Source organism: Neocloeon triangulifer, unplaced genomic scaffold (genome assembly GCF_031216515.1).
Source record: "Neocloeon triangulifer isolate White Clay Creek 2 clone unplaced genomic scaffold, ASM3121651v1 ptg000014l, whole genome shotgun sequence".
Lineage (NCBI taxonomy): Eukaryota > Metazoa > Arthropoda > Insecta > Ephemeroptera > Baetidae > Neocloeon > Neocloeon triangulifer.
The window spans coordinates 15775934-15800730 of NW_026775556.1; the positions used below are offsets into that span (position 1 = coordinate 15775934).

The 24797-nt window shown below is 37.2% G+C and overlaps 5 protein-coding genes across 6 annotated transcripts; 1 reads left to right on the forward strand and 4 right to left on the reverse strand.

Moving 5' to 3' along the window:
* Window positions 1–65: 65 nt before the first annotated feature.
* On the reverse strand, window positions 66–3022 carry LOC132199464 (transcriptional repressor CTCF-like). The gene is made up of 6 exons (XM_059624188.1): window positions 2927–3022; window positions 2363–2496; window positions 1882–2308; window positions 1440–1573; window positions 1201–1386; window positions 66–1151 (listed from the first exon to the last, which is right to left on the reverse strand). Exons 2-6 carry the CDS (start codon window positions 2482–2484, stop codon window positions 602–604), a joined length of 1419 nt encoding a protein of 472 aa, XP_059480171.1. The 5' UTR covers window positions 2485–2496; window positions 2927–3022; the 3' UTR covers window positions 66–601.
* Window positions 3023–3316: 294 nt separating this feature from the next.
* Window positions 3317–18567, reverse strand: LOC132199462 (sodium- and chloride-dependent GABA transporter ine). Its single transcript, XM_059624184.1, has 12 exons — window positions 18007–18567; window positions 11702–11895; window positions 11503–11637; window positions 11192–11411; window positions 5337–5469; window positions 5149–5283; window positions 4866–5094; window positions 4698–4810; window positions 4501–4641; window positions 4239–4439; window positions 3998–4174; window positions 3317–3920 (listed from the first exon to the last, which is right to left on the reverse strand). The coding sequence occupies exons 1-12, from the start codon at window positions 18408–18410 to the stop codon at window positions 3744–3746; spliced, it is 2259 nt and encodes a 752-aa protein (XP_059480167.1). The 5' UTR covers window positions 18411–18567; the 3' UTR covers window positions 3317–3743.
* Window positions 18568–18698: 131 nt separating this feature from the next.
* LOC132199465 (alpha-ketoglutarate-dependent dioxygenase alkB homolog 7, mitochondrial) lies at window positions 18699–20472 on the forward strand. The gene is made up of 4 exons (XM_059624189.1): window positions 18699–19110; window positions 19174–19347; window positions 19404–19528; window positions 19587–20472. The coding sequence occupies exons 1-4, from the start codon at window positions 18820–18822 to the stop codon at window positions 19720–19722; spliced, it is 726 nt and encodes a 241-aa protein (XP_059480172.1). The 5' UTR covers window positions 18699–18819; the 3' UTR covers window positions 19723–20472.
* Window positions 19512–22477, reverse strand: LOC132199463 (beta-glucuronidase-like). Of its 2 annotated transcripts, XM_059624185.1 has the most exons (13): window positions 22186–22471; window positions 21957–22133; window positions 21721–21902; window positions 21517–21671; window positions 21249–21460; window positions 21038–21196; window positions 20810–20982; window positions 20616–20759; window positions 20480–20564; window positions 20243–20419; window positions 20053–20191; window positions 19869–19997; window positions 19512–19817 (listed from the first exon to the last, which is right to left on the reverse strand). In XM_059624185.1, the coding sequence occupies exons 1-13, from the start codon at window positions 22405–22407 to the stop codon at window positions 19747–19749; spliced, it is 2025 nt and encodes a 674-aa protein (XP_059480168.1). In that variant the 5' UTR covers window positions 22408–22471; the 3' UTR covers window positions 19512–19746. The 2 variants fall into 2 exon arrangements, with proteins under 2 accessions (XP_059480168.1, XP_059480169.1); XM_059624186.1 differs by lacking the exon at window positions 20243–20419 and having other exon boundaries at window positions 22186–22477.
* Window positions 22239–24712, reverse strand: LOC132201793 (gustatory receptor for bitter taste 66a-like). The gene is made up of 9 exons (XM_059628266.1): window positions 24631–24712; window positions 24382–24573; window positions 24080–24317; window positions 23662–24026; window positions 23359–23611; window positions 23078–23296; window positions 22957–23025; window positions 22820–22909; window positions 22239–22767 (listed from the first exon to the last, which is right to left on the reverse strand). The coding sequence occupies exons 1-9, from the start codon at window positions 24699–24701 to the stop codon at window positions 22639–22641; spliced, it is 1626 nt and encodes a 541-aa protein (XP_059484249.1). The 5' UTR covers window positions 24702–24712; the 3' UTR covers window positions 22239–22638.
* Window positions 24713–24797: the final 85 nt, after the last annotated feature.

Consider the following 24797-nt stretch of genomic DNA (forward strand, 5'->3'; position numbering starts at 1 on the left):
AATATTTTCAGTTTCATAATCAGCTACAAAAGTATGTCTGAGTATGTCATTGGAAAAAATTTAATAATTCGGTAATTTAGTGTTTGCAATCTCGAATTTATTCATCTCATTATACACAGGGTCAAAAGGGAAACCCTCACAAAGGGCAATACACAATAATACATTTTCTACATCATACATTTTCTATTGATTTTTGGATTTTTCATTGTGTAAAACTCTTCCCCATATTTAAATGCATGACTGGTTTGAAACTGACTGATATTTTAAATGACATCTATATTCTATCACTCTATTATTAAGTGGATAATTTTTCAAACACTAGTACTTAGTACTTTACTTATTCATATTATGTATGCACGCATATGGGGCGACTCAAGCACATCAATGGAATAAGGTCCGAGTATTCTACAAAGTGCAATGAATTAAGGAACGTTGGAAAGAGGTTGAAACGGGAAAACATTTCAAGTTTATAATTTTTTTAACAGCACTTAAATTTATAGTGGCACCAGTAGTTTCTGTTTGGTTAATTGCAATGGCACACAATTCTATAATTTTGTAACATTATCGCATTTAAAACACCGAGGCAAATAATTCACAAATTTTAACTCCTGGTTTTGCTTCTAGTTACTCGCACAGTGTTCTGATGTATAGGTTCAGCCTGTGATTTCAGCTTGGCCTTTTTAGTGACTGGTTGTGGAGAAGGGCTTTTGCTTTTCGGCAGCTCAAGATCTTTTTCTTTAATTTCAATCACTCCATTTTCAGGAAGAGCAATTTCTGCACTCCTCTGCTCGTCTGTTGCTTCGGAACTCCTACTGTTGGACTTTCCCAACTCCGGTTCATCCTCGGAATCAGAAGTTGGTGGGGTTGAGGCTGGAGAAAGCTCTGAATCGCTGAGACTTGAAAATGAGGGCTGCTTTCTGACTTCTCGGGGTCTTCCCGACCTCTTGAATGCTCGAACTTTAGCCATGTACTTGTCGACAGGCTGGATTACTCGGCGGATGTCAAAGTCTTGGTCAACTCTAGATACTGTCTGCAGTCGTTGTTCTTCACTTGTGACATAGAGGTCATCTGGACGGTGGTACATGTTATGGTTATCATAAGCTTTCTTGTTGTAGAACAACGCATCACACGTTGTGCACTTCATCATGGATCTGAAAGGTTTTTTTTAAAATAATAATAAATAGAGCATTTTCTACATACGTTGGCATGCTGTCTCGTTCCTCGGCAGTGTGTTGACGCTCCAGGTGTTTTTGAAGGTTGAATTTGACAATATATTCAAAGCCACAGAGATGACAATAGTAGACACTTTGAGCCTCCCTGGCATTGTTCACTTTGATTTTCTTACTTGGCGGTGGGGTTACTATTGGCTTGAAAAATGCCACAATCCTAAAAGTTTAAGAAAATTAAGGAAGAATGAAATTAATTTCACAAAAAATAACCTTTTATGTGTTGATTTAATATGATAAGCATGGGCTTCAGGAGTTTTGAAGGTAACTTTGCAATCATCACATGGGTATTCTCCTTTATCAATGGCTCCAATATGCTCTTTCTCAAGGTGGGCTTCTTGGTTGTACTGAAAATTGGAATATTTATTAAATTTATCTTTTCAAATGTTTAGATACTAATTTTTTTCTATTATGTAATCATAAATTATATCAATTATTCAAATTTAAAGTAAAAAATGACACCTTTTAATTATATTACTCTAATACATCTTTAATTCTAATTCGATTTGCAATATATGACGTGGAAAAGGAATTTGAGAAAATAAAATTCCTTTTCCTTTATATATTGTGAATTAAAATATTTAAAATTCATTTAACTGTGCTATAAATTTTAATTAAGACAGTATAGATTATGAAATTATATAATTCAAATTACTTTTAATGGAAATTGCATCCCACAAAATTTGCAGTAATACTTTAGGCTGGAGTTCGGGTGTTTGCGGAACTTGTGCTGGATGGCAACAGTAACCGTGTCAAACTGCATGTGACACACATCACATTCTATAGCCTTCGGCACTTTTTTATCAACAGGAACTGGAGGTTCCTTGTCAGCCAAAGGATCCTTTAGATTGACTTCAGGTTGATGGATCAACCTCACTTGCTTCAGCTTGGTACCATAAACAGTAGATGACTTTATGATTACTGGAGTCTTTTTAGGTGGATCATTTTTGACTGGAATTGCAGAAGGTGCAGGTTTAGGGAGTGCAGGAAGTTTGCTTGGTTTAATTTCAGGATTTGGCTTCACGATGAACCTTTTGTTCATCGGCTGTCCTCGATAGTCGATTTCTTTATTGGCGTGTTTTCTAGAGAAAAAAAATCGATGAAACTTTGAAATTAACGAGATAAAAATAGCCTACCTGAAGTGGACCTGGAGTTCCTCTTTTGTCGGAAGAACTGTGTTGCAAAGAACGCAGGTGTGTTTTGTTTTGTCTGCAGCGTTGTCCATCCCATTGGCTACTGTGCCTATTGCCTTCTTCATTTTTAATTAATTCTGTCGGAATATAAGGGAAAAAAATTATTAATCATAATTGCAAAAGTTGTACAAAAATCAAATTTAATTATCGTAAATATATGCAACCCCAACGTAGCTGTGTGTCTCAGGTTGCATACTTTTGGTGTAAACACAAGACGTGCACGTGAGCTGAAAAGACCGGAATTTTACGCTAAATAGGCTTTAGAGATTAAATTGCAAGCAAGAACGATGTAAGGCGAATTAATTCGTATAATAGACGTGCTAATTAAGGACCAAAGAGACGAGGAAGCATTGTAAAATTAATTCAAATGCGGCTCAAGATAATGAAAAATTTCTCGACCGGTTCTCTTCACACATTTAGCAAACGACGATCTTTGTGATTTTCCGCGAATTTTAAACAGACTATTAAGCAGTTATGTGTAGATGGAAGAAATGTGATGGGAATTACCTGCCACTCTAAGAGAATGTAAAAATCCATAAAATTCGTGAAGTGTTTCTACCTCGACGCCATTTCAATCCCCTACAGATTTCGCGCCATCTACTGGCAAGGGAAAGAAAATATTCAACCCCTCTCCCCACCATCGCAAAATGCAAAAGTGGACCTTCTGCGAGTCTTAGACGCGCGATTTAATGGTTCATTAATATATAATTTTTTTCACGACGCGGGTCCCGAAAAAAATGCAACAGTGTTAAAAATAATAATTGAAGTTACATTATATTTATAACAAAAAAAAAAAAATTAATTAGTTTTCGTCAATTTCTTATACACCCTAATTTACACTTTTATTATTTTGTTATAGAAAACAAGGGAAAATACAAAAACAAAACAACTTATTCTTTCAAGAGAGTACAACAATATTTTATTGCCTTTCTTTGCTCAAAAGCATTCTCACTATACACTATAGATCCTACAAGATTATGTTCATAAAAATAATGTTTCTAATTAATATATTCACAAACTAAATTGTTTCAAATTTCTTCTGAAATTTTTATCAGAAACGTCATTACGCGTTGTGTAATTTTTATTTCAAAATAAAAATTTGGTTTTTGACTTTAAATCAACGTGGGCAATAGAAACAAAATTTATGTAAAATTAGCCTTACACACTAAAGAATGATGAATGACAGTAATTTATTAATATAATATATTGCAACTTTTTAAATTTGAATCAGTCTACAATGAGTAAAACTACTTGTGATGAATCAATCAATAATCTTAATGCGATCATTAGCAAAATATTTTTTAGCTAAAAAATGTTGTCCTGGTCAAACTTTAGGAAGTCCATTCGTCATAGATGCTGGCACTGCAGGGGCTGCTTTCTCAGTCAGCTCCATTGCCAAGGGGTCGGTCAGTCTCTCATCCCCTGGCATATGCTCACAGTAATCAGAAGACTCGCAGATTGGGCATTCGTAAATGTGAGATTTTACAGAGTTGCGAAGTTTCTAAAAATGTTTAATTTAAAAGTTAAGGTTAAATAAATTACAAAAAGAACACAAGAAAAAATAAAACAATTTTTTACCTCCCAAAATGATGTTCCTGGCATCCTGACCAGCACAATTATTGCCATTAGAGGAATGGAGATTAGTGAGAGGGAGGCAATGGTCCAGCCAATTCCTTCCGCCCACGCAGGGTACACATAGAGGCCATTATTGAAGGTTGGTCTACTGTAATCAATTAAGCTGAACACCCAAACGGCCTGGTAGGCATATTGATTAAAAAATTAGAAAACACTCTTTTTAGCATAGTCCAATTTCACTTACAATGAGGAGAACAGGTGACGCAACCCACCAACAGAATCGGAAGTAGAGGGATGGAAGTCTGCCTGTCATTTCTTGAACGTTACGAGCCAAACGGCCAGCACCGTAAAACCAAGAGATCGCAATTATTTCGAAAAAGGCAACATACATGATTGATATTGAGGCAGCATAGTGATCAATCAGTTGGAAAAAGTAGATTCCCCCCTAAAAAATTAAAATTATTATTATTGTCAAATTACCCTATTTAAATAAATATATTATGAACCTGTGTAACATTAGGTAGTCCAAAGAGCAGAGAAACCACACAGACCACAAAAACGACCACTTCATGGCTTTTAAGGTGGCGCTTAATCCAATTGGGAAATCCGTCCTTAATAGAAGTCACTACCACCTCAACAATAGCAAACTGCCGGAGAATTCATTAGTGAAAAAACTTTTGATTTGAAAATTTTAAATACTCACTTGGCTATCAAGTCCAAGGCACAGCAGCATGAAAAAGAAGAGCACTGACCAGAGTTGTGACAGCGGCATTTGAGCCAGTGCTTGCGGGTACACCACAAATATAAGCCCAGGCCCTATAAACAATTTCATTAAAATAAAACGATCACTTTGGCACAGATTAATTTTCACCATCAGTGACTACATTATCCACGCTGGTGTTTTGCTCCCAGGCGATGTTGCCAATGGTTGCAAAGGCAAAGATGCCAACCAGGAGGCTTGTCATTGCATTGACCAGAGACACAGCAAAAGTGTCAAATACAATTTGATTATTGAATCGATTATAACTGGCGAACGATATCACAGAACCAAAAGCAATGCCCATTGAGTTAAAAATCTGAGCGGCAGCGTTAATCCAGACCTACATATTTGAATTTTTAAATTTCCAGTCAAATTCATATTTTAAATCACAAACCTCTGCTTCAGCCAAAAGTTCCCATTTGGGTTGAAACAAGTACCGAAGCCCGTCAATGGCCCCATCCAACGTCAAGGCTCGGGCGAGAAATGCAAAAATCATCAGGTAAGGGAAAGTGGCTGTCATGTAAAACACCTAAAAATAATTTTTAAAGTAGTACAGGGTAACTTTCTAAAAAATAAGTTTACTTTTCCAGAAGACTTGACACTTTTCCATAGCGAGAAGTAGACGAGCAACCAGGCAACAACCAGGCAAGCAACTAGTTCCCAGCGAATGGCTCCTGAGTCACCTATTCCAGCGGTCATCCGAAGGACTTTTCGACTGAAATTTTCGTTAAAACATAATAAATGCATTTTGTTTTGATATAATTTACTGTTACAACTTAACTAATAGCAAATTAATAAAATATTGTAGGCGGAAAATTGCACTCCAACTTTTAAATATTCAAACGCTTTCTTTTTGTCTGTGCAAGCATGCAAAACAAATTGTTACACTTAATCAAAGGGACATTAAGCCGACAAGAGCACACGTGCTGGTTACCACAGTGTTAAGCTAGTGATTTGAGCACGCCGCTTGAGTGTCACTGACAACGAGAGAGATAAATCTTGACTCGAAAGTAAATAATACGTTTAATTACACGCTTGTGAAAGACGCTGTCTGATGGATTATGTTGATCCAAATAATTTATGACGAAACAAATAAATTAATTTAAAAAAAAAACTGACAAAATTTGATGAGATTAAAAGAAAATCCATAAATTTAATTCCTTATTTGCAATAAAATTTTTTCATTTGAATCAGTCATGCAGTGTGTACCGAGAGTGCAATGCACAATTGAGCCGGCTTTTTCAAACGACAACTTGTTTTGCATAATGTAATGCACGCGAGGAGAATGATTCGTTGGTTGAGCGAGGCGCCCACTGTTTCCTCATTCAAATGGTAAATGGTCGGTTTCCTCTTTGGATCGCGTTGCTCGGTTGTCGCAGAGCAAACGTACAGAGCGTGAAGCCTCTCGTTCAATTTGTAAGCGGGTCAAAGTAAAATGACCAGCATTGTCACCTCGTGAAACCGATTAACTCATTGATGAGACCAACCCCTGCCTATGTAGCCTTGACTGGCGAAATTATCATTCTGCGTTCACTCTTTTTTTAGTTTAATTGGGACGTGGGCGCTGCCGTTTTTGCTCGAGTGGAAAATTGCTTTGATTCGGCTAAAAAATATGCAGTTAAGAGACGTACTTAAATGCTGTTTAGCATATTTAGGCTCAAGCGTGGGCCACGAAAATTGCAGAGCTGTAAACTGTTGTGATAACTATCAATCTTGAAACGACAGTTTTATTTTAATTTTAACAACTACAAAAAATTATTGAGAGGAATTTTTTATCCTTGTTAAATTACTATCCTCAACCGTGGTTTGAGGATAGTTTGGTATACCAATTTTTAAGGATGCGTGTTCAGACCTCCTTTAATTAAATTTAAAAACAAGATGCAAAAAGTCAGGAGTTTGACACGTACAATGAAGAGTGATGAAGGAACACGTCAGTTGAATTAGGGAAAGGTTGAGAAATAGTTTTTCAATTGAGGATGAATTTCGTTTTGGAAGGTCAGTCCAATTAATAAAAAATCCATTACCGCGCATGCACAAAGCCAGGCGGTGAATTAAATCGGCAGTGAAGAATTCCTCTACTCGCAATTTGTTACGCAGTCGCAATTGATCTTGAAAGGCCTAATTGTTGTTTTATTAAGACAAATTTGATTTGGGTAGGCCCGCTGAATTAAAACTAATAAATTATAAAAGAGCTCAATTATGAAACGCGGACCACACACGCCTCGGTTCAAAATTTGCAACGGCCTCACCAGCATTAGGCGCCTAGTTTTATAATTTATCAATTAGGTTTGGTTTTGAATCTCAAACTATAATATAATTTTAGAGCAAAATTATTATTAACAAGTTTAATTGTTTTACATTTGTGCAACTTTTCTCTGCTGATGATAACAAAACATCAAAGTGATATTCATCGAGTTTTGAAAATTCATTTTGATACTTGTCATGCTAGGAAAGAATGACAACCGGCCTTGTCTGCAGCAGGCAAAGAATAATGGCCAACCACGCGCGACGCCCCAAGTGACAATCGTAATTATCTCTTTCATTGAGCCGTAATCGTCGCGCACACCGCAAATAATAATGCATGAAAGAGTCGAGTGCCATCGTTGAAGCGCGGATGCTGCAATTCGCGCCGTGCACTTTGCATCTAGTTATAGAGCTGCTGGCGAAACAGGAGGAGGAGTAAAGTGTCTGCCTGAGAAAGATTCATCTTCTTGTCAAGAGTGTCTTGTTATGTGGACAGGAGCATCGTGTGGTACAAACACACAATTATAGTTATTGTTGAAAGTGAGACTCCTCCACTCGACTCAGACAATCAAAACGTCCCAACACATGTCACCGCACCTTATTGTTACTGCATGAAGATTTTTCTTTATTTTGTGTGTGGGGAAAATTTGTTTAAACTTGACTTAATGAAAATACATACATAATTGTAATGATAATGGAGATTTTACTTAGAAGTGGTATATAAATTATTTGTAATTAACTATCCAATGCAGTTTATAGTTTATTACATAAAATATTATGTTTGCATTAAATTTTTATCTTATTAAAAATTTTAAATTTTTTTACATCAAAATATTTTTAGAAAACCATATATTTAATAATTTTAGAGCGATTTATCTGTTGGCAAGGATTAAATCAATACAATTATTTAATTATCTGAATAGAGAGTAGATTTAGTTTCCTTGTAATACTTTTTCTGCATTACATAGTATATTATATAATTTGCTTTAAATAAACACAAATTTAATGTAAAAAAACTCTTAAAAAAAAACCCTGCAGCAATGAGCAAAAATACGATCAAGGAACAAGGCTTAAGGGTGTTTCTACGATAATGCGGCGCAGAAGAATTGTATATATTTTTATTTTTTCTGAAAATATTATTATCGCGCCGCACAACGTCGGTGATTTTAGGCCGGTTTTCTGAATAGTTAATTAAATACCGGTATGTAAAATATTTTTGAAAAATGCTTATAATTTTGGACTGAGGAGTGGTATTATTATAAATATCGTATTTTTCCATCATAAACTAATGCACAAACCTAAATTTATACAATATACATGTTTTTCGTCGCAAAAAGTCCGAATTTTGGTGAAATTAGAACTTCCATACCGGTTTTTATTACACAATAACCGGTATATCTCAATATCTGTCAGAAGAAACCGAAATTTTTTCGTACCAACGTGAAGTTAGCCACTATAGCTTTCGAATGAGACCATAAAAACGATATGTTTCTTGCCTTTTTAAATTTTGGCTGATGGATATAAAACGGTTTTGTTAGTTTTCCTGCTTCCGAGATAGGGCTATTTTTGAAAATCGGCTGTAACTTTTTTTTGGGCAGATGAAATTTTCTGAAAATTTAGACACGTATTAAGGATGTGATAACGAATCGGCCAATGTGCCATATGACCACACTTTCTTGGCTTTCCCGCATTTTCCAACCCTATTTGACCCTTTTTGGGAAATTTTGGATTTTCTCAAAAATGGAAAATGCAAAAATAATTTCCTTTGGGGAAGTTTGTGCCTATGAGTGACGTCAAATTTTGGCTATCTCAGATTTAATTTTCCGGTTGCATACCTTCAGGGGCAGGCATCTAAATTTTTTGACCCTGATTTCAGGGTACTTAACCCTTTCATAGAAAATAATTGTTAATGTAAAAAATATTGGAAATTTTATCAGCATTCAGAATATATGCTCGTTTTTAACGTAGGACTTATACTTAATGAGATACAAGCGGAAAAGCAAACCCCTTTATAACTCAGCCATTTTCCGGAAAAGTCGGAAAATTTTTTCATAAAAGCTCTTATAATGGGCAAATAAAAGAGAAAAATTTGTTGGAAATATTTTGCAGTCATTTTTTCAAAATATTTGCAAATTCAGTGGGCGTACCCTACGATGATCGCCGAAACAGCCTTAAGTGTAAAAACGTGCGTGGAATTAGAATCACTTTAATCTGCAATACATAAAACAGTAAATGGTCTGACCAAAATTTTAATTCAAGTCGCGACAAGACAAGATAAAATTCCCCGAATTGGAGGCGCCGGCGACAGCCTGCGATTATTTTTTCAGTGCCAATGGCCAACAATATTGTAAGTAAATAATATGCATGGCACAAAGCCATTTTTAGAGTGGTGTGGCTAAAAGCATTTGATTGTCACGTTTGACTCGTGAGGAGAATTATATTTTTTTGAAAATCGGTGCGTGGCCGGCGTCTCAGGTAAAAGTGGTCGCGCCTGGCGCCCGCTGCCAAAATTGCACGCCAAGACACATAGCAAAAAAAGGGAGTAAACGAGAAAACAGAGTTATTTTCATATGAAGCCATCAAGGTCGGTTGATGGAGACACAGATTTACCGCAACCGAGTGCAATAAAAGTGAACAAATATACACTTATACAGTGGCTGTCACCAAGTGTATCGTAATTCGCGGCCGAAGGTATGCTTAACGATATATTAGGTACGTCTGATGCAGACTCACTTAAGTCGAGTCGCATGGCTTGTTCTGGAGACGCGACAGCTACTGGCTCGTGGCAGTTTTTCGGAATCAGCACCAAACTTCAAAGTAACGCTTTCTTATCACTTATCAGTGCAACTTTTACTGCCTTATAAAAAGTAAAATGCTAGGAACATAATTAAAAAAGATGGAAACCTCTCCAATAAATCGTTTTATACTGTCAAAATTATTATTATTTGTTTTAATATTGAATATGAATGGTTTTAAAATTAATTATTTATAAGTGTGTCCTGCGATTGGCGCAATTAAGATAAATTGATTAGTTCTCAGAGTTTGAATGATTAATGAAAGCATCATAATACGACTGGCTACCTGGCAAGCAAAATAAATAAATAATTATTACTGACTGTTCATTCGCACCACTCGTTACATCAATTAACGCCTGCTTTTATGCTTTCCTGTCATGCCAGGGAAGAAGCAGCAGTTGGAAATTCAGCTATTAAAGTGACACAAGCGTCAAGAGTTATGATTATTATTGTGATTGTGAGGTAAAGAGACGACCTGCATTCTTGAGCGTTGCCTGACTAGTGAGAGCTGCGGCCGTAACTGAATTAATGTAATTACACAAGTGACACACGCACAAACGACTTTGAGAAATCCGCAGAAAGAAAAAAAGTGCGCGCGGAAAAAGCATTAATTTGCATCTCGAGGCTAATCAACACACTGCACTACATTGTGTTGGTATTTTTCTAACGTACGCTTCCTGCATTTGGAGTTCTGTAACTTTAAACTGATGATTCAATATCTAAATAAGTCTTGTTGCTCCTTACAAGCAATTATTGGGATCTGTGTCTGCGCAGAGAAGTCAAATATAGGCTTATCAAGACACACTATCAGTTGCTTCTGCAAACAGAAATCGCTCCTTAACAAGAACACCATTGTGCTACTTCTCTTTAAAAAGGCGATTCACGCATTCCAACTCGGAAAGCGGGTTTTCTCACAGGCTGCAGAAAATTCTTTATGCACAAAACACGCCTGCAGAATTTCAAGAGGTCCGAGTTTTTTTTTATATAACCACCACAAAACTTAAGCATTGCAAAATAACAATAAATCCGAATCAGTCTGGCAATCTCTTATCACAAGCGTTGCTTATGCTCATTGCAAACTTTCTGCACCAGTCCGTCATGTTTATAGAAATAATATTAACGCAGAATTGAAAGTCGTGCAGTCAACTGATAAAATCAATCAATTAAAAACCACTTATATATCTTTCAGCCGCTTTGCCTGCCGGCTGTTTGAATTAAAGACCACAATTAGCTTTTGTAAGCAAATATTATAGCCGCTAGGTGTTCTCTCAAGCATATCATTCTATAACCAGCACCCTCATACTTAAGTGAGATAAAGGCTGTATAAGCAATCAAGTGTTTTTTTCGACCAGTAATGTTCGTTATCACGATGAATGTAAAGAGAGAGAAAATACTCACTCGAAAAACTCCTGCGATGGCGTGTGCGAGTCGTTGGGTTTGGAGGTGTTGGCGTGAGGCGAAGGCAACCAGCAGGAATCCGAATTCCAGCGGTGGCCGCACTCTTTCCACGGCTGGTCCCATTTAAAGGCAGTGAAAAAGTAATAGAGTGCCCAAGCTATGACTACATTGTAGTAAGTGGACATGATAAATGATACTATGACTGATGAGAGTCCAGCTCCTGAAAATTTTAAGGAAATTCAATGCTTGAATAAAAATTACTGAAGTTTAAATGAAAAATAAAAAATAAATATGAACTATTATTAATTTACCTTTCAAGAGCGGGCAAAGCTTGCCAATGGCACCGATCGGTCCTCTTCTTGTGTACTGCCCAACGGCAAGCTCCATGTAAAGCATGGGTATGCCACATATCACCAAAATTAGAAAATAAGGCACTAGAAAGACTCCTAGAAATTAAAAAAAAAAAAAATGTAAAAAAATCTTATTTTTTTGCTCTCTTTTTCATTTTACCTCCTCCACTTTTGTAACAGAGATACGGAAATCGCCAGACATTTCCGAGACCAACGCTGTATCCAACGCAGGCGAGCACAAATTCCACTTTGCTGGCCCAGTGCTGTCTCCGGGGCAGTCGATACGTGCCCCCATGGGGTCCGACGCTGTCCGAGTAGCTACTGCACGAGGAATCGTCATCTGCTGGTACCCTCCTGCAACATTTAAAAAAAAAGCATGGCGTCAGAGAATCGAAAGCTTTTTAATTATTTCATTAGACAACTAAATTTGAAAGATCAGAACTGAATAACAAAAAAACTGTCTTTTTTACAGTCGAATTTTTTCATTTGGAAAATATTTGACATGAAGTTTGAGCTCTGTAATGACACTTGGGGCGGCGAGCAAGAGACGAATTTTGGCAGAGCAAGCAAGCAAGTGTCGGAGTGTCAATACTCAGTTGGCGATAACTCATTTTTACGACCTGCCGAGTGACGAAACAGGGAGGGTGGAGGACTGGAAATATAATTCGGCATATCAACGTGCGCACATTAGCATATGCATTAACGCCTTACATGGCAGCCCCCGGAGTCATGATAATCACATTTGGTTATGCTTTCAACTTGACGGACACGTCGTGCCGGTCACGACTTGAGCGATTGACGCGTGAGCCTCTGGGGCGATCAACGTCTACAGTAATTGCGATCAGACAGCGAGAACGTTGAAGCTGCAGGCCAGGGTGGAATTTGCACCTTCGCTGTCTGTAAAATCATGCTCGGGAAAGAAGTGAACACAACGGCTGATTTCACCTAGTTCAATTTAAGAGTATTTTCAAAATTATATAAAATCTTCAAGCAAGAACAAATAATTATGGAAAATGAATTTAACAATTATTTTAAAATTCTAATCACTTTTAATCAACATGGAAAATTGCATTGTGATGATCAGTATTCTCTCATTTTGGTCGAACTGCGTGGAGGAAAGATCGATTCATCTCAATTCAAACGTAGCCGTCAAGACAAATTGACTGTCGGCACAAATTCCAAACGCGAACGCGCCAGGGGTTAATAACGTTAAGGGGTCAAAGATGGCTGCGGGTCAATCTGATTTACTCTGAGGCGTTCGCGCGCATTGTTCGCCACTTGAGAGATGTAAATTCGATTGCCAATGTCTGCGTGGTTCCTTTCTGTGCCACAACAATGACAATCTGACAATCTTCTTCTTTGGTATTTTTTATTACTCCTTCGAGACGATGGCGGCCGAAGGAGGCCACCCTCGCAGGGTCGGATGCAATTGCAAAACTCCAGGTATGTGGCTTTAAATTAATTTGCACACAATGCTCTGACCGACGCGTGTTTGCATTCTGCAAAAAAAACGACGCAATTTTTCATTCGCACAATGCGATCGACTGATGAAAAATTACACGCACGCTTTCCGTGTCTGCGGAAATTTAATTTATTCGCAGTTTTTTGCACAACGTTCAGACACGCGACGAGGTGATTAAAAAGCGAGAGCATTTCATTTCACTATGCTCCTGGTTTTGCAAATAGCGTTTCGTCATATGTTGACAATTGATTGCTTCATGAATTCCAAAATACCTCCAGATTCTGCTGTGTAGCTCCTTATCTCTCTATCATAAACAAAACTTCAAGGAATTGCAGTAATTAAAAAAATCTGACTTCAAATAAGAGTTCTTTAAGCAATTCTTGCAAGTTTTAGTCATTTTGATTGCCACCAAATTATTCATCTATTGATCAATTAACCACAAATAAAACATTATTTGACTTGTTTAAAATTTAACAATAAATTACAGAAATTACAAAATATGTTTACTTGTATTTATAATGCACATTTTTTTTAAATATTAAATTTCGTTTATTTTGTGGGTTGCTTCTAATTGAAAGAAAGAGTCAGTTAGTCTGTTTCAGTTAATTTAAAATTGGATATTATTATAGATATTTGCGTAATTCATTCTTATTGGATGATTTTATTACTATAGAGCTGTTATCATTGAAAAAAAAAACAGTTAATAATGATAACACGCTTCTATTTTTGTTTGTAAATGGAAATTTAAAAAAAAATGTTTAATTATGATTTTATAAGTTTCTTTCCATATATACGTAAAGAATATTGATCGAAACGTTACAGTTTGATTTCATAAACTATCATAAACTAGAAAATTAAAAAAAAATATAATATGATTTTTTTAACAGAATTCATTGAAATTCGAATTGGTACTAATAAATATTAATTCTATATTGTTATTCTTATTGTAGGACAAATAAACAAAAATGATAATTAAATAATAATTAATTGTTTAATTATAATAAGCACATCATATTTTATTATCGATATCATCAATGTTGCGGTTTAGATAATTTTGGAGTGCATCAAAATAAAAAAAGAGCTGCAATTCCCTATTGAAAGATTGTTTCCCGGCCATCTTTGAGATAAGGAGGAAATTGGGTGTGAATTACATAACATCTGTCGCGTCTGCAAAGGGGTTTCGCTGCCTAGACGAATCAGAGCAAACAATCAGGCGACTCGTTTTCTTTGTTCAGACCGATTTGACGTCACGCGCACTTACCTCATTGATGTAAAACGGCCTAATATAAGCACAATATTTCACCGAGAGTGCTCCTTTAACTAATACTCGCTTGTTTTGACACCAACTCGTTGGTTTCGCGCGACACCGAAGAAGAGGAAGAGTTACTTAATGTTTGCTTTTGTGACGTTGCTGACCGACAGCCCAACACGCTCATCGCAATTGCTAATTAATAATTTGACTGGCAAGTCGGACCGCCTTGTTTTCAACAGACGCTTCAGTGCGTCAATAACCTTTAAAATGTTAATTCAGTAATTTTAGTGTAAAATCAAAAATCAGAAGCACGTTTGAAGTAGGTTTTCTACAGCGGCGCCGACAACGTTATGTGATAATTTGATTATGCCTCATGTAAAATTAGCGGTGTCAACATACAAGACAACAAGTAAAAGCCTTATTTGTGAAAATCGCGAGGAAACTACGTTTTGCACTTAGCATGCTGGTTTATATTTTGTAATTAAGAAGAGTGTATCGCACGTCCTTTTAAATTGCATTGTAGTTTGTAGAAAAAAATTTATCAAGACATTCCCAAAATAATTAAAAATTGGAGGGTTCCTTAATAATTTCATAAAATGGTTCAATTAATATTATAAATCTAGTTTTGAAGACGGACTCGAAAAATTGCATTCAAAACTTTGGACTCTGAAAGCAATTTTTGACAGGGGTTTTAAATTTTTTTTGCATTTCATAATCTTTAATTCAGCGTTAGGTTCAGCGCGGTTTAGCAAACCTCTGATAACGGTTTTTATACATTTTATTTACTATTTTTTTAAAACAATTTTTTCCCCATAACTTTCGTTTTTCGTACTTTTCCGTGGCTTAAATTTAGATACAGTTAGGTAAAAAATAAAATTCAACAATTATAAAGTTTTCAAATTGAATTGTTTAAACATAATTAAAAATTCATGCACTTTGGCCAAACTTCAAGGAAAATTTAATTTATTGAAATGTATCATTAAAGTTGCAATCATTTCCTTTTCCTGCAGGGATGTGTGGTTTTATTAATTAATTATAAAAACTGAATTTTACAGACTTGTAGAATCAAAAGTGTCAGCAAAAGCAATCTCTGTTACATGAAAATCAAGGCCGCTTGTTGTTGGATTCAAATTTATTCTTTCCTGTGCGCGTCAACTCAGTCGGTTGCATTTGAATTAATTGCGAAATGCGAAACGTGCCCGTCAAAATCTGGTGCACACGCGAGAGAGTGACGATTTTGATTGTCATATCCTACGCGTGTAAATAATGTCTCTTAATTTTGCTACACCTCCCTCTTTCGTGTTTGGCCAGCGCGGCGTGTTTGGCCACGGCTCAACTCTATTTTGCCTGTGCATTAGCAAAAGCCCCGGCTATTGTCTTGTTTGACCAGGAATGATGAGTTAGATACGCGCAGGCTGACGGCAAACACGCATCTCTTTAATTTATGTCGTTCACTTTGTTGCTTTAGAGCCTAGCGAGGTCGTGGTGCGAGTAAAATTCATTCGCGTACCGTTTTCTGCGGTTCGGGAAATACTAGAAGGTTCTTTTTCAGCGTTTCCTGTGTTACAACTTATTTTTAATTCATTGAGCGTTATAAAAAATATTATAAATCTCAAAAGGTTTAGAGTGCAATGAACTATTTGAAGGTAAAATAAATTAATAAAATAAAATATTTATATTTTAAATAAAAATTCGTAAAAAACATCAATTTTTTTGAATTTGCTAGTATAAATAATGAATGAATAGTAATATTTTTTAAATGATTTAAATAAAGATTTTTTAATAGATTTTTAATATTATTTCGGGTATTTTGTAGTTGAATTCTAAACTTTATAAAATCAAAAGTTCGGTCCAGTCTTTCCTCATTCCTGTAACATTTCGTCCGACTAGAAATCCCCATTTGTGATGCAATGATATGGAAATATAATTTTGCGGTCACTCATGCTGGTAAAAGAAGGATGCTAAATATTCCAAGCTATGGAAACATTAATTCAATGCTAATGAGCCGATTCCTAATATGGAGAAAATTCTGCGAAGAGATCAGCCCGCCGCAGGGACAACAAACCGCGTTGTACGAATTGTCTGTCGACGAACTCTGAATTATTATATAACGCAGTCACGGCTCGCAATAATAATAAATCAAAACCTGCTCGACTTTATGTTTATCGATGCAACAAAGCAATAAACTGCTTTGGACAAATCGGCGTCACCCTTGGAGGAAAAAAAAATCACGTCTGCTGCTGGCACTCGAATAAAAGAGCGCACAGATTGGCACCTGTTGAATCAGCAGCGTTCCAGCGACTGAGAAAGTCATTCCGAGAAAAATTGATGCTTTGAAATCTGAATTTAGTCACGCCAATAGTCGCTTTTCTATCGGTAGCGAGCGTCTTATCAAAAATTGAATAGTCTTAATCTCAAGTGATCTCAAGTTTTGTTGCAAAAAGGAGCTTGTTTGGTCTTGGCGGGCGTCAATCAATCATAATCAATGATCTTTTTGAGCCTTTGCAGCCTCAATCCATCTTCATTTGTGCCAATTTTTACAGAATAATTCAACATCAAATAAAGCCAATTTAAAACTTTTATTACCCAAAACAAGGTTGAAACGTCAGCGACTGTTTTTGCCTCTATTATTTTTTTTCCTTTAATCAGCACAAATTTTGTGCTAATCAGTGCCTACAATTATAAAAGTGATATGGTCTCGATTGAGCTTCCTGGCTGGGATAAAGGCAGTTCCATGCTCTTGAATGTCAGTTGCATGGGGCTCACTGATACCATACAATATTAACATGAACATAACAACATAAGTGTGAGCCTGCGATGTTCACTTAAACAGCACAACTGTCAAATGACAACGACTCGCTGCCATTCCCCAATTATTAATAGACGCAGCGGTCGTTTAACATGACCCGAACACCCGACGCAGCAAAATGTGCAGCACAAAATAAACACGCGGCGGAATGGCCTTTGAATCGCAAAGTGTTTAAAATATAATAAAGATTGTGTTGATAAAAAGAGTGCCCGTTTTTTCACTTTAGAAAGATTACGTTTATAAGCAAGCCTTAAATTGCAACCCGCCGATAAAATTAAAACTTGCACAACAAGAAGTGTTGGTCTCTTTAATTATAAATTTTTGCAAAGGATAAAAACCAACAGAAAAAAGATATAATTATAAAGTTGTGAAGGATTAAAATAAAATTGTAAAGCAGACAGTTTTTTTATCATTAAGATTTATAATTAAAATTTTTGCAAGTTATTGTGCCGTTTATTTGCAAGATTTTGCACAGGTTTCCCTCTGCGGGATTTTTTTTTAATTTTGTTTTTTTCATAGACAAAAATGGGAATACATTTTTGTTAACGATGGATTTAATGAAGAAACATTTTTAACTAATTAATAAGAGCGAAAAAATAATATTAGTTAATTTTATTTTATTCTAAGTTAAATTTAAAAAAATTTCTTTTTTACTATACCAATTATTTTTTCCCAATCATAATTCAACTTTTTTGACAAAATTTAATTAAATATAATTTTTCGGTTATTAATGACATCTTTGATCTTAGTCGGTGTTGGTAGTCTGGTATTAATTAATATATTTTTTTTTCATTTGCACCATAATATATTTTATATAACCAATTTTTTTTTTGCTAAATTCAAAATAAAATATTTAATTTTTTTGCACTTCAGCAATCATTTAATTTCAAATTGTTAATAATGAGACAAATGAACCAAATAAATAAATAAAAATATGCTCACGCAATAGGGTTGACCATGCTGATGAGTTCAGAGGCGGTGGTGGGCACCCTTCGGAGGTACAGCTTTTTTCCGTCCGTGCAGCCCATGCCCATGGATGCGATCGACTGGACAGTGAGCTGGGTGGCTGGGTCGGAAAAGTTGAACGCATTCCAGAGGCCGGCGTGCGGTGTCAGCAGAGGTTCTTTGGCGTGCACCTCCTCAGGTGTCCGAACGGTGGTCACCGTGAACTGGGTGCCGCTGGCGCCGGTGACCGACGACGCGGCGCCGCCGTCCGACCCGTTCTGCGAATGGCCATTGGTGGCTTCGAAGAAAATTCTGCGCTGTTCCTTGCGGTTCTCGGCGTTGACCACAATCGGGATAGGCGCCGACTTGGGCACGCAAGGCTGCAGTGTCCCGTTCTCCATGAGTCCGTCTTTCAGCAGCGGCGGTCCATGAGCGGGTGTGGTTACATTGGGTCAGACGGAGGGAGGACACGATCGCTCTGGCTGCTCAGCAACAAGTGTCTTGTTTCTTGTTCGGCCGAGGCGCATCCACTGTTTGTCACATTTCGCTAATCAAATCAAAACTCCATCGGAACCGCCCACACCTCAACTCGCGCCGTTTTAGCGCTCTCGGAAAATAAACTGGCGCCATCTGCACGCTGATTGGTCGATTCTCTTCGTCTCAGCCCTTTGGCGCCACCGTCGAGCATATTTTAAATCTTTGTTTTGATAAATTTGGCGAACTCTAAGTCTCACAATGTTGAGGCAATTTTTGTGAAAATATCATTTTGGCAGAGGTCGTTTGTGTGAGATCAAACGCTCATCCTACAGAATGAGTATTTTTATAACCAGATTTGCTAAAATTCCGACAAGACGAGTGCTCAGGACAAGATTCTTCTGCAATCAAAGGTCTGCCTTGGAGAAAAGCAACACTGAAAAAGTGCTAGAGATTCCAGGATGCTTCCATTTCCACGCAAATTTTGACCAAGAACTGCAAAGAAAAATTGTGGAATCAATGCTAATTTATCCAGATTTTATCACACAATTAGAGGAAGAGACGATTTACGCTGAAATTCAGCCGTACTTGAAGAGACTTCGATACGAATTTGACCACTGGGATGATGTTAGTTTAAATTTAATTTATTTTTAACTTGAAAAATATTGATTGATTTAATTTCTTCTCCAGGCAATCCACGGCTATCGAGAAACGGAAAAGCTAAACTGGAATGAGTCAAATTCTAAAATAATCGAGCGCCTTCGAAAAATCGCCTTTCCGCCTGGAACAGCACAACTAGCTCACGTCCACGTTTTAGACTTGGACGCCAAAGGTGTAATAAAACCTCATATTGATAGCGTCCGAGTATGTTGATAAAAAAAAATAAGATACAAAATGATCTCGATAATTAATCTGTGCAGTTTTGCGGAAGCACCATTGCGGGCATAAGTTTGCTTTCTAGTTCTGTGATGAGGCTTGTGAACGACAAGAGAAAAGACCAGGTCGTGGATATTTTCTTGAAACAACGTTCACTCTATATTATGAAGTGAGTGTTTGCCAACCACTTTTATATTTTGACACTCAATGTTTTTCTTTTATTTTAGAAACGACTCGCGTTACGACTACACACATGAAATTTTGGGTGAACAGGATTCTATTTTCAAAGGAGAGAAGATCCCTCGAACAAGACGGATATCTGTGATATGTAGGAATGAGCCATCAGCAGAACATGAATCATAGTAAGAGCAATAGTCTTCTAGTCCTTTAATTTGTCTGCTCAAATAAATTATTAAACTCGCGATGCCTAACGCGACAAAAGTCATGACGGTTTTTTCCTGCAATTAAAACTTCAGTGTTAATCGCATTAAATTAAATTTCATGATCACCTTTAAAATTAACATTGCAGTGGTCATGTGCCAATTGCCAATATCTCTTTCTCAAAACGTAGGCTGCCATTTTTGGCTGACGGTTCCTCGTAAAGACGCCCTTCATGCAGCCAGTCGGCCGTATTATCTCTGAAATTGAGAATTTAATTTTAATATTATCTATTTAATAATTAATTTTTTCTACCTTGAGGTGTAAGAAAGTCAGCAAAATTCCAGACCATTTCCCCCATCAACATGTCCCACTTGTACAATTTATCAAAAGCACCAAAATGCTGGTACAAAGCTTGTGCCTCAAAATCTTCCGTCCACATTGCGCTTGGAAGCTAAGAATTTAAAGTAATGATTTAGATTTTTGAACTTTTATTTTCTTTCACTGAATGAAATCCCGACAGAGCACCCGCACCGTACTCAGTCAAAATGACCGGCTTTCCGAATTTAATATGCCAGTTTTTAATTTCTGAAATGGTCTGTCGTTCGATTAACTCAAGGTGGCCCTCGTCCCCATACCAGCCAGCATATCTATTTACACACACCACGTCCATGTGCTGAACCTTTATTTAAAATTTTCAATGGGATATCTTTTAATAAAAAAAAAAACTAAAAATTAATACCGCAACATCGTTGTTCCATTGTTGGCTTGTTACAAAAGTCACTGGCCTGGTGGCATCAAGCATTGTTACGTTTTGAACCATTTCTCTGTGAAAATAATTTTTATTCATCATAATTTTTTTTATCACAATTTTATACTTAAAATAGTTGTCAGCGGCAGGAAGTTGCGTCAACGGCTCATTCGAGAGTGACCACATAATCACACTTGGCCTGTTCTTGTCTCTGTCAATAAGTTCCTTAGTAATTTCAAGGTGTTTCTTTTGCAAACGGGCGGTAAAATTTCTGAAGTTCAATTTAATTAAAATTAATCCATACACGATTTTATTTATTACGAGAGGCCAATCGCAGGAGTCTCGGCAATTACCACGAAGCCAAATTTATCTGCAATGTCGAGACTCTCTTCACTGTAGGGGTAGTGGGACGTTCTGTATCCATTTGCGCCAATCCACTGCATCAAATATGCGTCTCGCAAAGCAATCGCCAAATCCCAGCCCCGACCCCTGATCTGACATAGTATATAAATAAACTGCTTTGTAAAAGTGAAATTATAAACAAGATACATCTGCGTCTTCGTGGCGCCCAAAACCTCTAATATACAGCGGCTTATTGTTTATCAGGATGCTATTTTGCATCGACTGGTCCCAGCCCAGAGATCTAATGCCGACTTTTAATTGATACACGTCTTTTGGGAACACATTATTTCCATCTGTTAGTTGAATCTATTTAGAGATTTTTAAAATTATTTTAATATATTATTTAATTCAAAATTACCTCAATAGTGTAAAGATATGCAAAGCGGTCCTCCGAATTTGATAAGTAGGGCCACCATAAGTTGGGATTTTTAATTTTTATTTCGCCATTTAACTCGGTCTGTGATTCGACTTTAGCCACTTCGTCGTGATTTTCATCGTAAACAATCAAATTAAAGCTGCATTTGTCGCCTACGCCTGGTCCACTAAATTCCAGTTCATAGTTTATAATTCCTGCGAGGGAATAAAAAATCAAATTGATTTTATTAAATTGGGTAGGTTTTTTATACCAATAGGGACATCTGAACCAAAATCAACGTCAGTTAAAATAGTAACATCTTTTATGTGTGCAAAGGGTGTTGTGTACAAAATCACTGGCCGATGAATGCCGGCGTAGTTGAAAAAGTCAAAATTTAATTTTTGTGTTACAAATCCTTTGGGATATCTGATTTTTAAAGTGCAGTAAATTTAATTATACAAAATTATATTAATACTTTTCTTTGTCCTTGTACTGAACCACCCTGCCTTGCGGAATCGTATTTGGGGTGAGCGTGTTATTCACAGCCACTGTAACGCACACCTTGCGCTTTTCGGCTTTAGTTAGTTGCAAAGTTACTTCCTTCTCAAATGGAAGATGACCTCCGACGTGTTCCATTACTTTTAAATCATCAACCCACTTATGAAGTTAAATTTAAATTAAATTAGCCCTGATTATACATTCAAAACTTACTACAGCGGCGCGGAAATTGACGCTCCCGAAGTGGAGGACGACCCTCCTAGAGGAGTCGGTGAATCGCCGAGGCAAAAATTCGCACTTTTGATACCAAACCACTCCGATTTGGTCGCGAATTATCGCGTCTTGCGTAATATCGTTGTAACTGCTTGGTACAGGCATCAGAATCACTTCCTAAGTTAACATGGAAATTATTGTGTAAATCCTTTGTAAAATATAATCTCACTCCTCCACCAAGTCTAGGTTTTTTCCACCACTTTTCTCTCATTCCAATATCGGGGTCCGTCCTGGGTGCCAATTTGAAGTCCCATATTCCGTCAAACGAAAAAATATCCCTTGATTCAGTTACGCGCGGTCGAAGAAAACAATTAGCGGTAGAGAATATAAAGCAGCAAATCGATAGAATCAATAATAAACACGGTGGCCACATTATTATATTGCGAGTCATGACAGGCGGCTGACACAACACATTAGAAAATTGAATATATATGTGAAGTTCTCGGGTGCTGCTCTCAACGACCTTTGTTCTGGGTGAATAGAGTTGATAAGTGGGGTGACCTCGCAGGGTCAATGAATAGTGTGTGGCTAATGCAAACATCACATATATGACAAAAAGCCCCAAGGCGCGGTGCAAACAAATTGATAAATTTTTTGTGCAGTGAAATTTTGATCAATTATGCTAATTGCTTTTTTTCGTCGTGCTAAACGGCGACATCGTGGTGGAGGTTGCGTTTGAAGATTTGGTGTTGGGCTGGACTGATTGGAATTGAATTAAAATGACGAGATAAGTTGTAACGGCGCCAGCAACCTGATGATCGCTCAAATTAAGAATATAACTGATTCGTCAATTTAAATTTTACCGTGTAAAGTAAAGTGAAGTCAAGAGGGAAAAGTCCACAGACAGAAAATCCAATGTCTCTTTGCAGAAGTTGGGTTGAAAAGAGGTGAAGCTATTTTTACAAATATAGATTATATAAATATTAACATTCAATATTACTTCCTCTTTGGTGCTCGAATCTAAAGTTCTTCGGGTGAGCTTCTGATGTAAAGGTCCAGCTCGTTGGGCCTTAAAATTATAATATGTATTTTAATTTTAGAATTTAATTACAGGAAATCACCTCTTTAGTTGTACTAGCACAAGCCCAAGCAAGCGCGATCAGGCGGGCGCTCAAATAAAGGAGCCACAAAATTGACTGAACCAAACTGATCACCACGCTGTTTCCTCCTCCGGGTTTGGGGTACAGGGCATTATTGACCACGTAATAAGATAGTGAAAGAACGCCACAAAATATAAAACTTATGCTGGCCAAGAGACATCCTCCGTACAAACCATTCACCTTTAAAGGATTATTTTACTCTCATATTTGTTATTTATTTATTTTTATTTTTTTAATCATACCTGACCCATTATGTCACTTAAACTGTCATGGACGCGCCTCAAAAGTGCAAGTCTGGCCTTAAGAGAAACTGGAGGGCTCTCAAAGATTGAACCGGTGTTGATAGGGTTGAGTGGTGTTGTGGTGGTTTCTTTTCCCCAAGCTGAACGGACGTAGGGGCCTGACGGGGTAACAAGACCAGACCTCTGGGTTGAGCTTAATCCCTGCTCGTTGAATTTCTGCTTATTGTACTTGAGGGCGCCTGCAAACTCTGACCTATTCCCAGAAATAAACACTTTTGATTAAAATCTTTGCAATTTACTTACCTTGCAATGGCAAAAAGTTGCTCATTGAGGTCATTGGTTTTGAACTTGACGTCGGCGTGTTCATATTCAGGAAACACCAGTGGTTGCAGTGAAATCAAATTCAGGTTGAGGAACTCAAACCGCTCCTTCAGCGCCAGGCACAGGGCAATAAACTGCTGCTCCACAATTACGTTGGCTACCAAAGCGAGGAAATGCATTGCAAAACCCACGTGCGCGTACAACGGCCCTTCTGTTAAATTAAACTCGATGGTCATCGAGTAGCAGTCGGACACGGCAAGAGGAAGGACCAGGGCGCTGAACAAGAGTTGGTAGAGGGCCCTCTTTGTAGCTGGAGTGTGGTCCGAGTAATGGAATGATTCGTCAACCTTTTTATGAATTTAAAAATATATAACGCGCGCTCCATTCTCTTTGATTTTACCTGATCGAGGCAAGTAAAAATTGTGCCGAACGACTCACTTGAGAAACGAGAAAAGATAGCGTAAATCAAGCAAAAGAGCAGAGTGAACAGTGTGTAGGCCAGTTTGAAATACAGATTAACGCTATCCACATCCTTGTTTTTGTCCTCCTGCTTTGACTCGATTAGCATGAGCATTGCCATGGTCCGGTAATATATCGAAACGCAACCAAGCCCAATCCCAGCAAGATAGAGCAGAAAACTGATTTACGATTTTAAAGAAAAAAATATTCCCTACTAAAAAGGGTTAAATTATGCTATTGCACCTGTATATTCTAGTGCCGCCGTTTGGCTTATACACCTGCGTTGGCTCTTTTTCCTTGCTAACAGTTGTGTGGCTTGGTTTGTTTTTGACCGCTTCTGCCGGCAAAATCCCAATAGCTCTTGAAACCTGAAAGAGTAGACTCGAGGCTCCAAAAACGCCACTCCAGTTATTTGCATCATCATTGGTAGTGATCCTGTAGAAGTGTGGCGTTGAGTTTTAGAAAATAATTTTATAAAAAAATCTCTCTCACTCAGAACTAGCAGTTGAAACGGTATCAGAATCAAGGCTGTCCTTGTGACTGTAAAGACCCTTGATATGCATATCCGTCTTCAAATTCTCTAGTGATCTGAACGAATGGACGGCCAGGTATGCAGACACGCGTTCATTGTTGCTGGCTTTTATATGAATTGCTCTGCG

Coding starts and splice junctions, on each gene's coding strand:
- LOC132199464 (XM_059624188.1), bottom strand. CDS start 2,484: ATGAAGAAGGCAATAGGCACAGTAGCCAATGGGATGGACAACGCTGCA. Junction 1,574..1,881: donor GGATGCAATTTCCATTAAAA/GTAATTTGAATT, acceptor TCCAATTTTCAG/TACAACCAAGAAGCCCACCT. Junction 1,152..1,200: donor GAACGAGACAGCATGCCAAC/GTATGTAGAAAA, acceptor AAAACCTTTCAG/ATCCATGATGAAGTGCACAA.
- LOC132199462 (XM_059624184.1), bottom strand. CDS start 18,410: ATGGAGAACGGGACACTGCAGCCTTGCGTGCCCAAGTCGGCGCCTATC. Junction 11,896..18,006: donor AGCATGGTCAACCCTATTGC/GTGAGCATATTT, acceptor TAAATGTTGCAG/GAGGGTACCAGCAGATGACG. Junction 3,921..3,997: donor CAGGAACATCATTTTGGGAG/GTAAAAAATTGT, acceptor AAACATTTTTAG/AAACTTCGCAACTCTGTAAA.
- LOC132199465 (XM_059624189.1), top strand. CDS start 18,820: ATGAGTATTTTTATAACCAGATTTGCTAAAATTCCGACAAGACGAGTG. Junction 19,111..19,173: donor AATTTGACCACTGGGATGAT/GTTAGTTTAAAT, acceptor TTTCTTCTCCAG/GCAATCCACGGCTATCGAGA. Junction 19,529..19,586: donor CGTTCACTCTATATTATGAA/GTGAGTGTTTGC, acceptor CTTTTATTTTAG/AAACGACTCGCGTTACGACT.
- LOC132199463 (XM_059624185.1), bottom strand. CDS start 22,407: ATGACTCGCAATATAATAATGTGGCCACCGTGTTTATTATTGATTCTA. Junction 20,760..20,809: donor ACTCCTGCGATTGGCCTCTC/GTAATAAATAAA, acceptor ATTGAACTTCAG/AAATTTTACCGCCCGTTTGC. Junction 20,565..20,615: donor GCCGCTGACAACTATTTTAA/GTATAAAATTGT, acceptor TTATTTTCACAG/AGAAATGGTTCAAAACGTAA.
- LOC132201793 (XM_059628266.1), bottom strand. CDS start 24,701: ATGCATATCAAGGGTCTTTACAGTCACAAGGACAGCCTTGATTCTGAT. Junction 24,318..24,381: donor GGCGGCACTAGAATATACAG/GTGCAATAGCAT, acceptor ATCGTAAATCAG/TTTTCTGCTCTATCTTGCTG. Junction 22,910..22,956: donor ATTCGAGCACCAAAGAGGAA/GTAATATTGAAT, acceptor TTGTAAAAATAG/CTTCACCTCTTTTCAACCCA.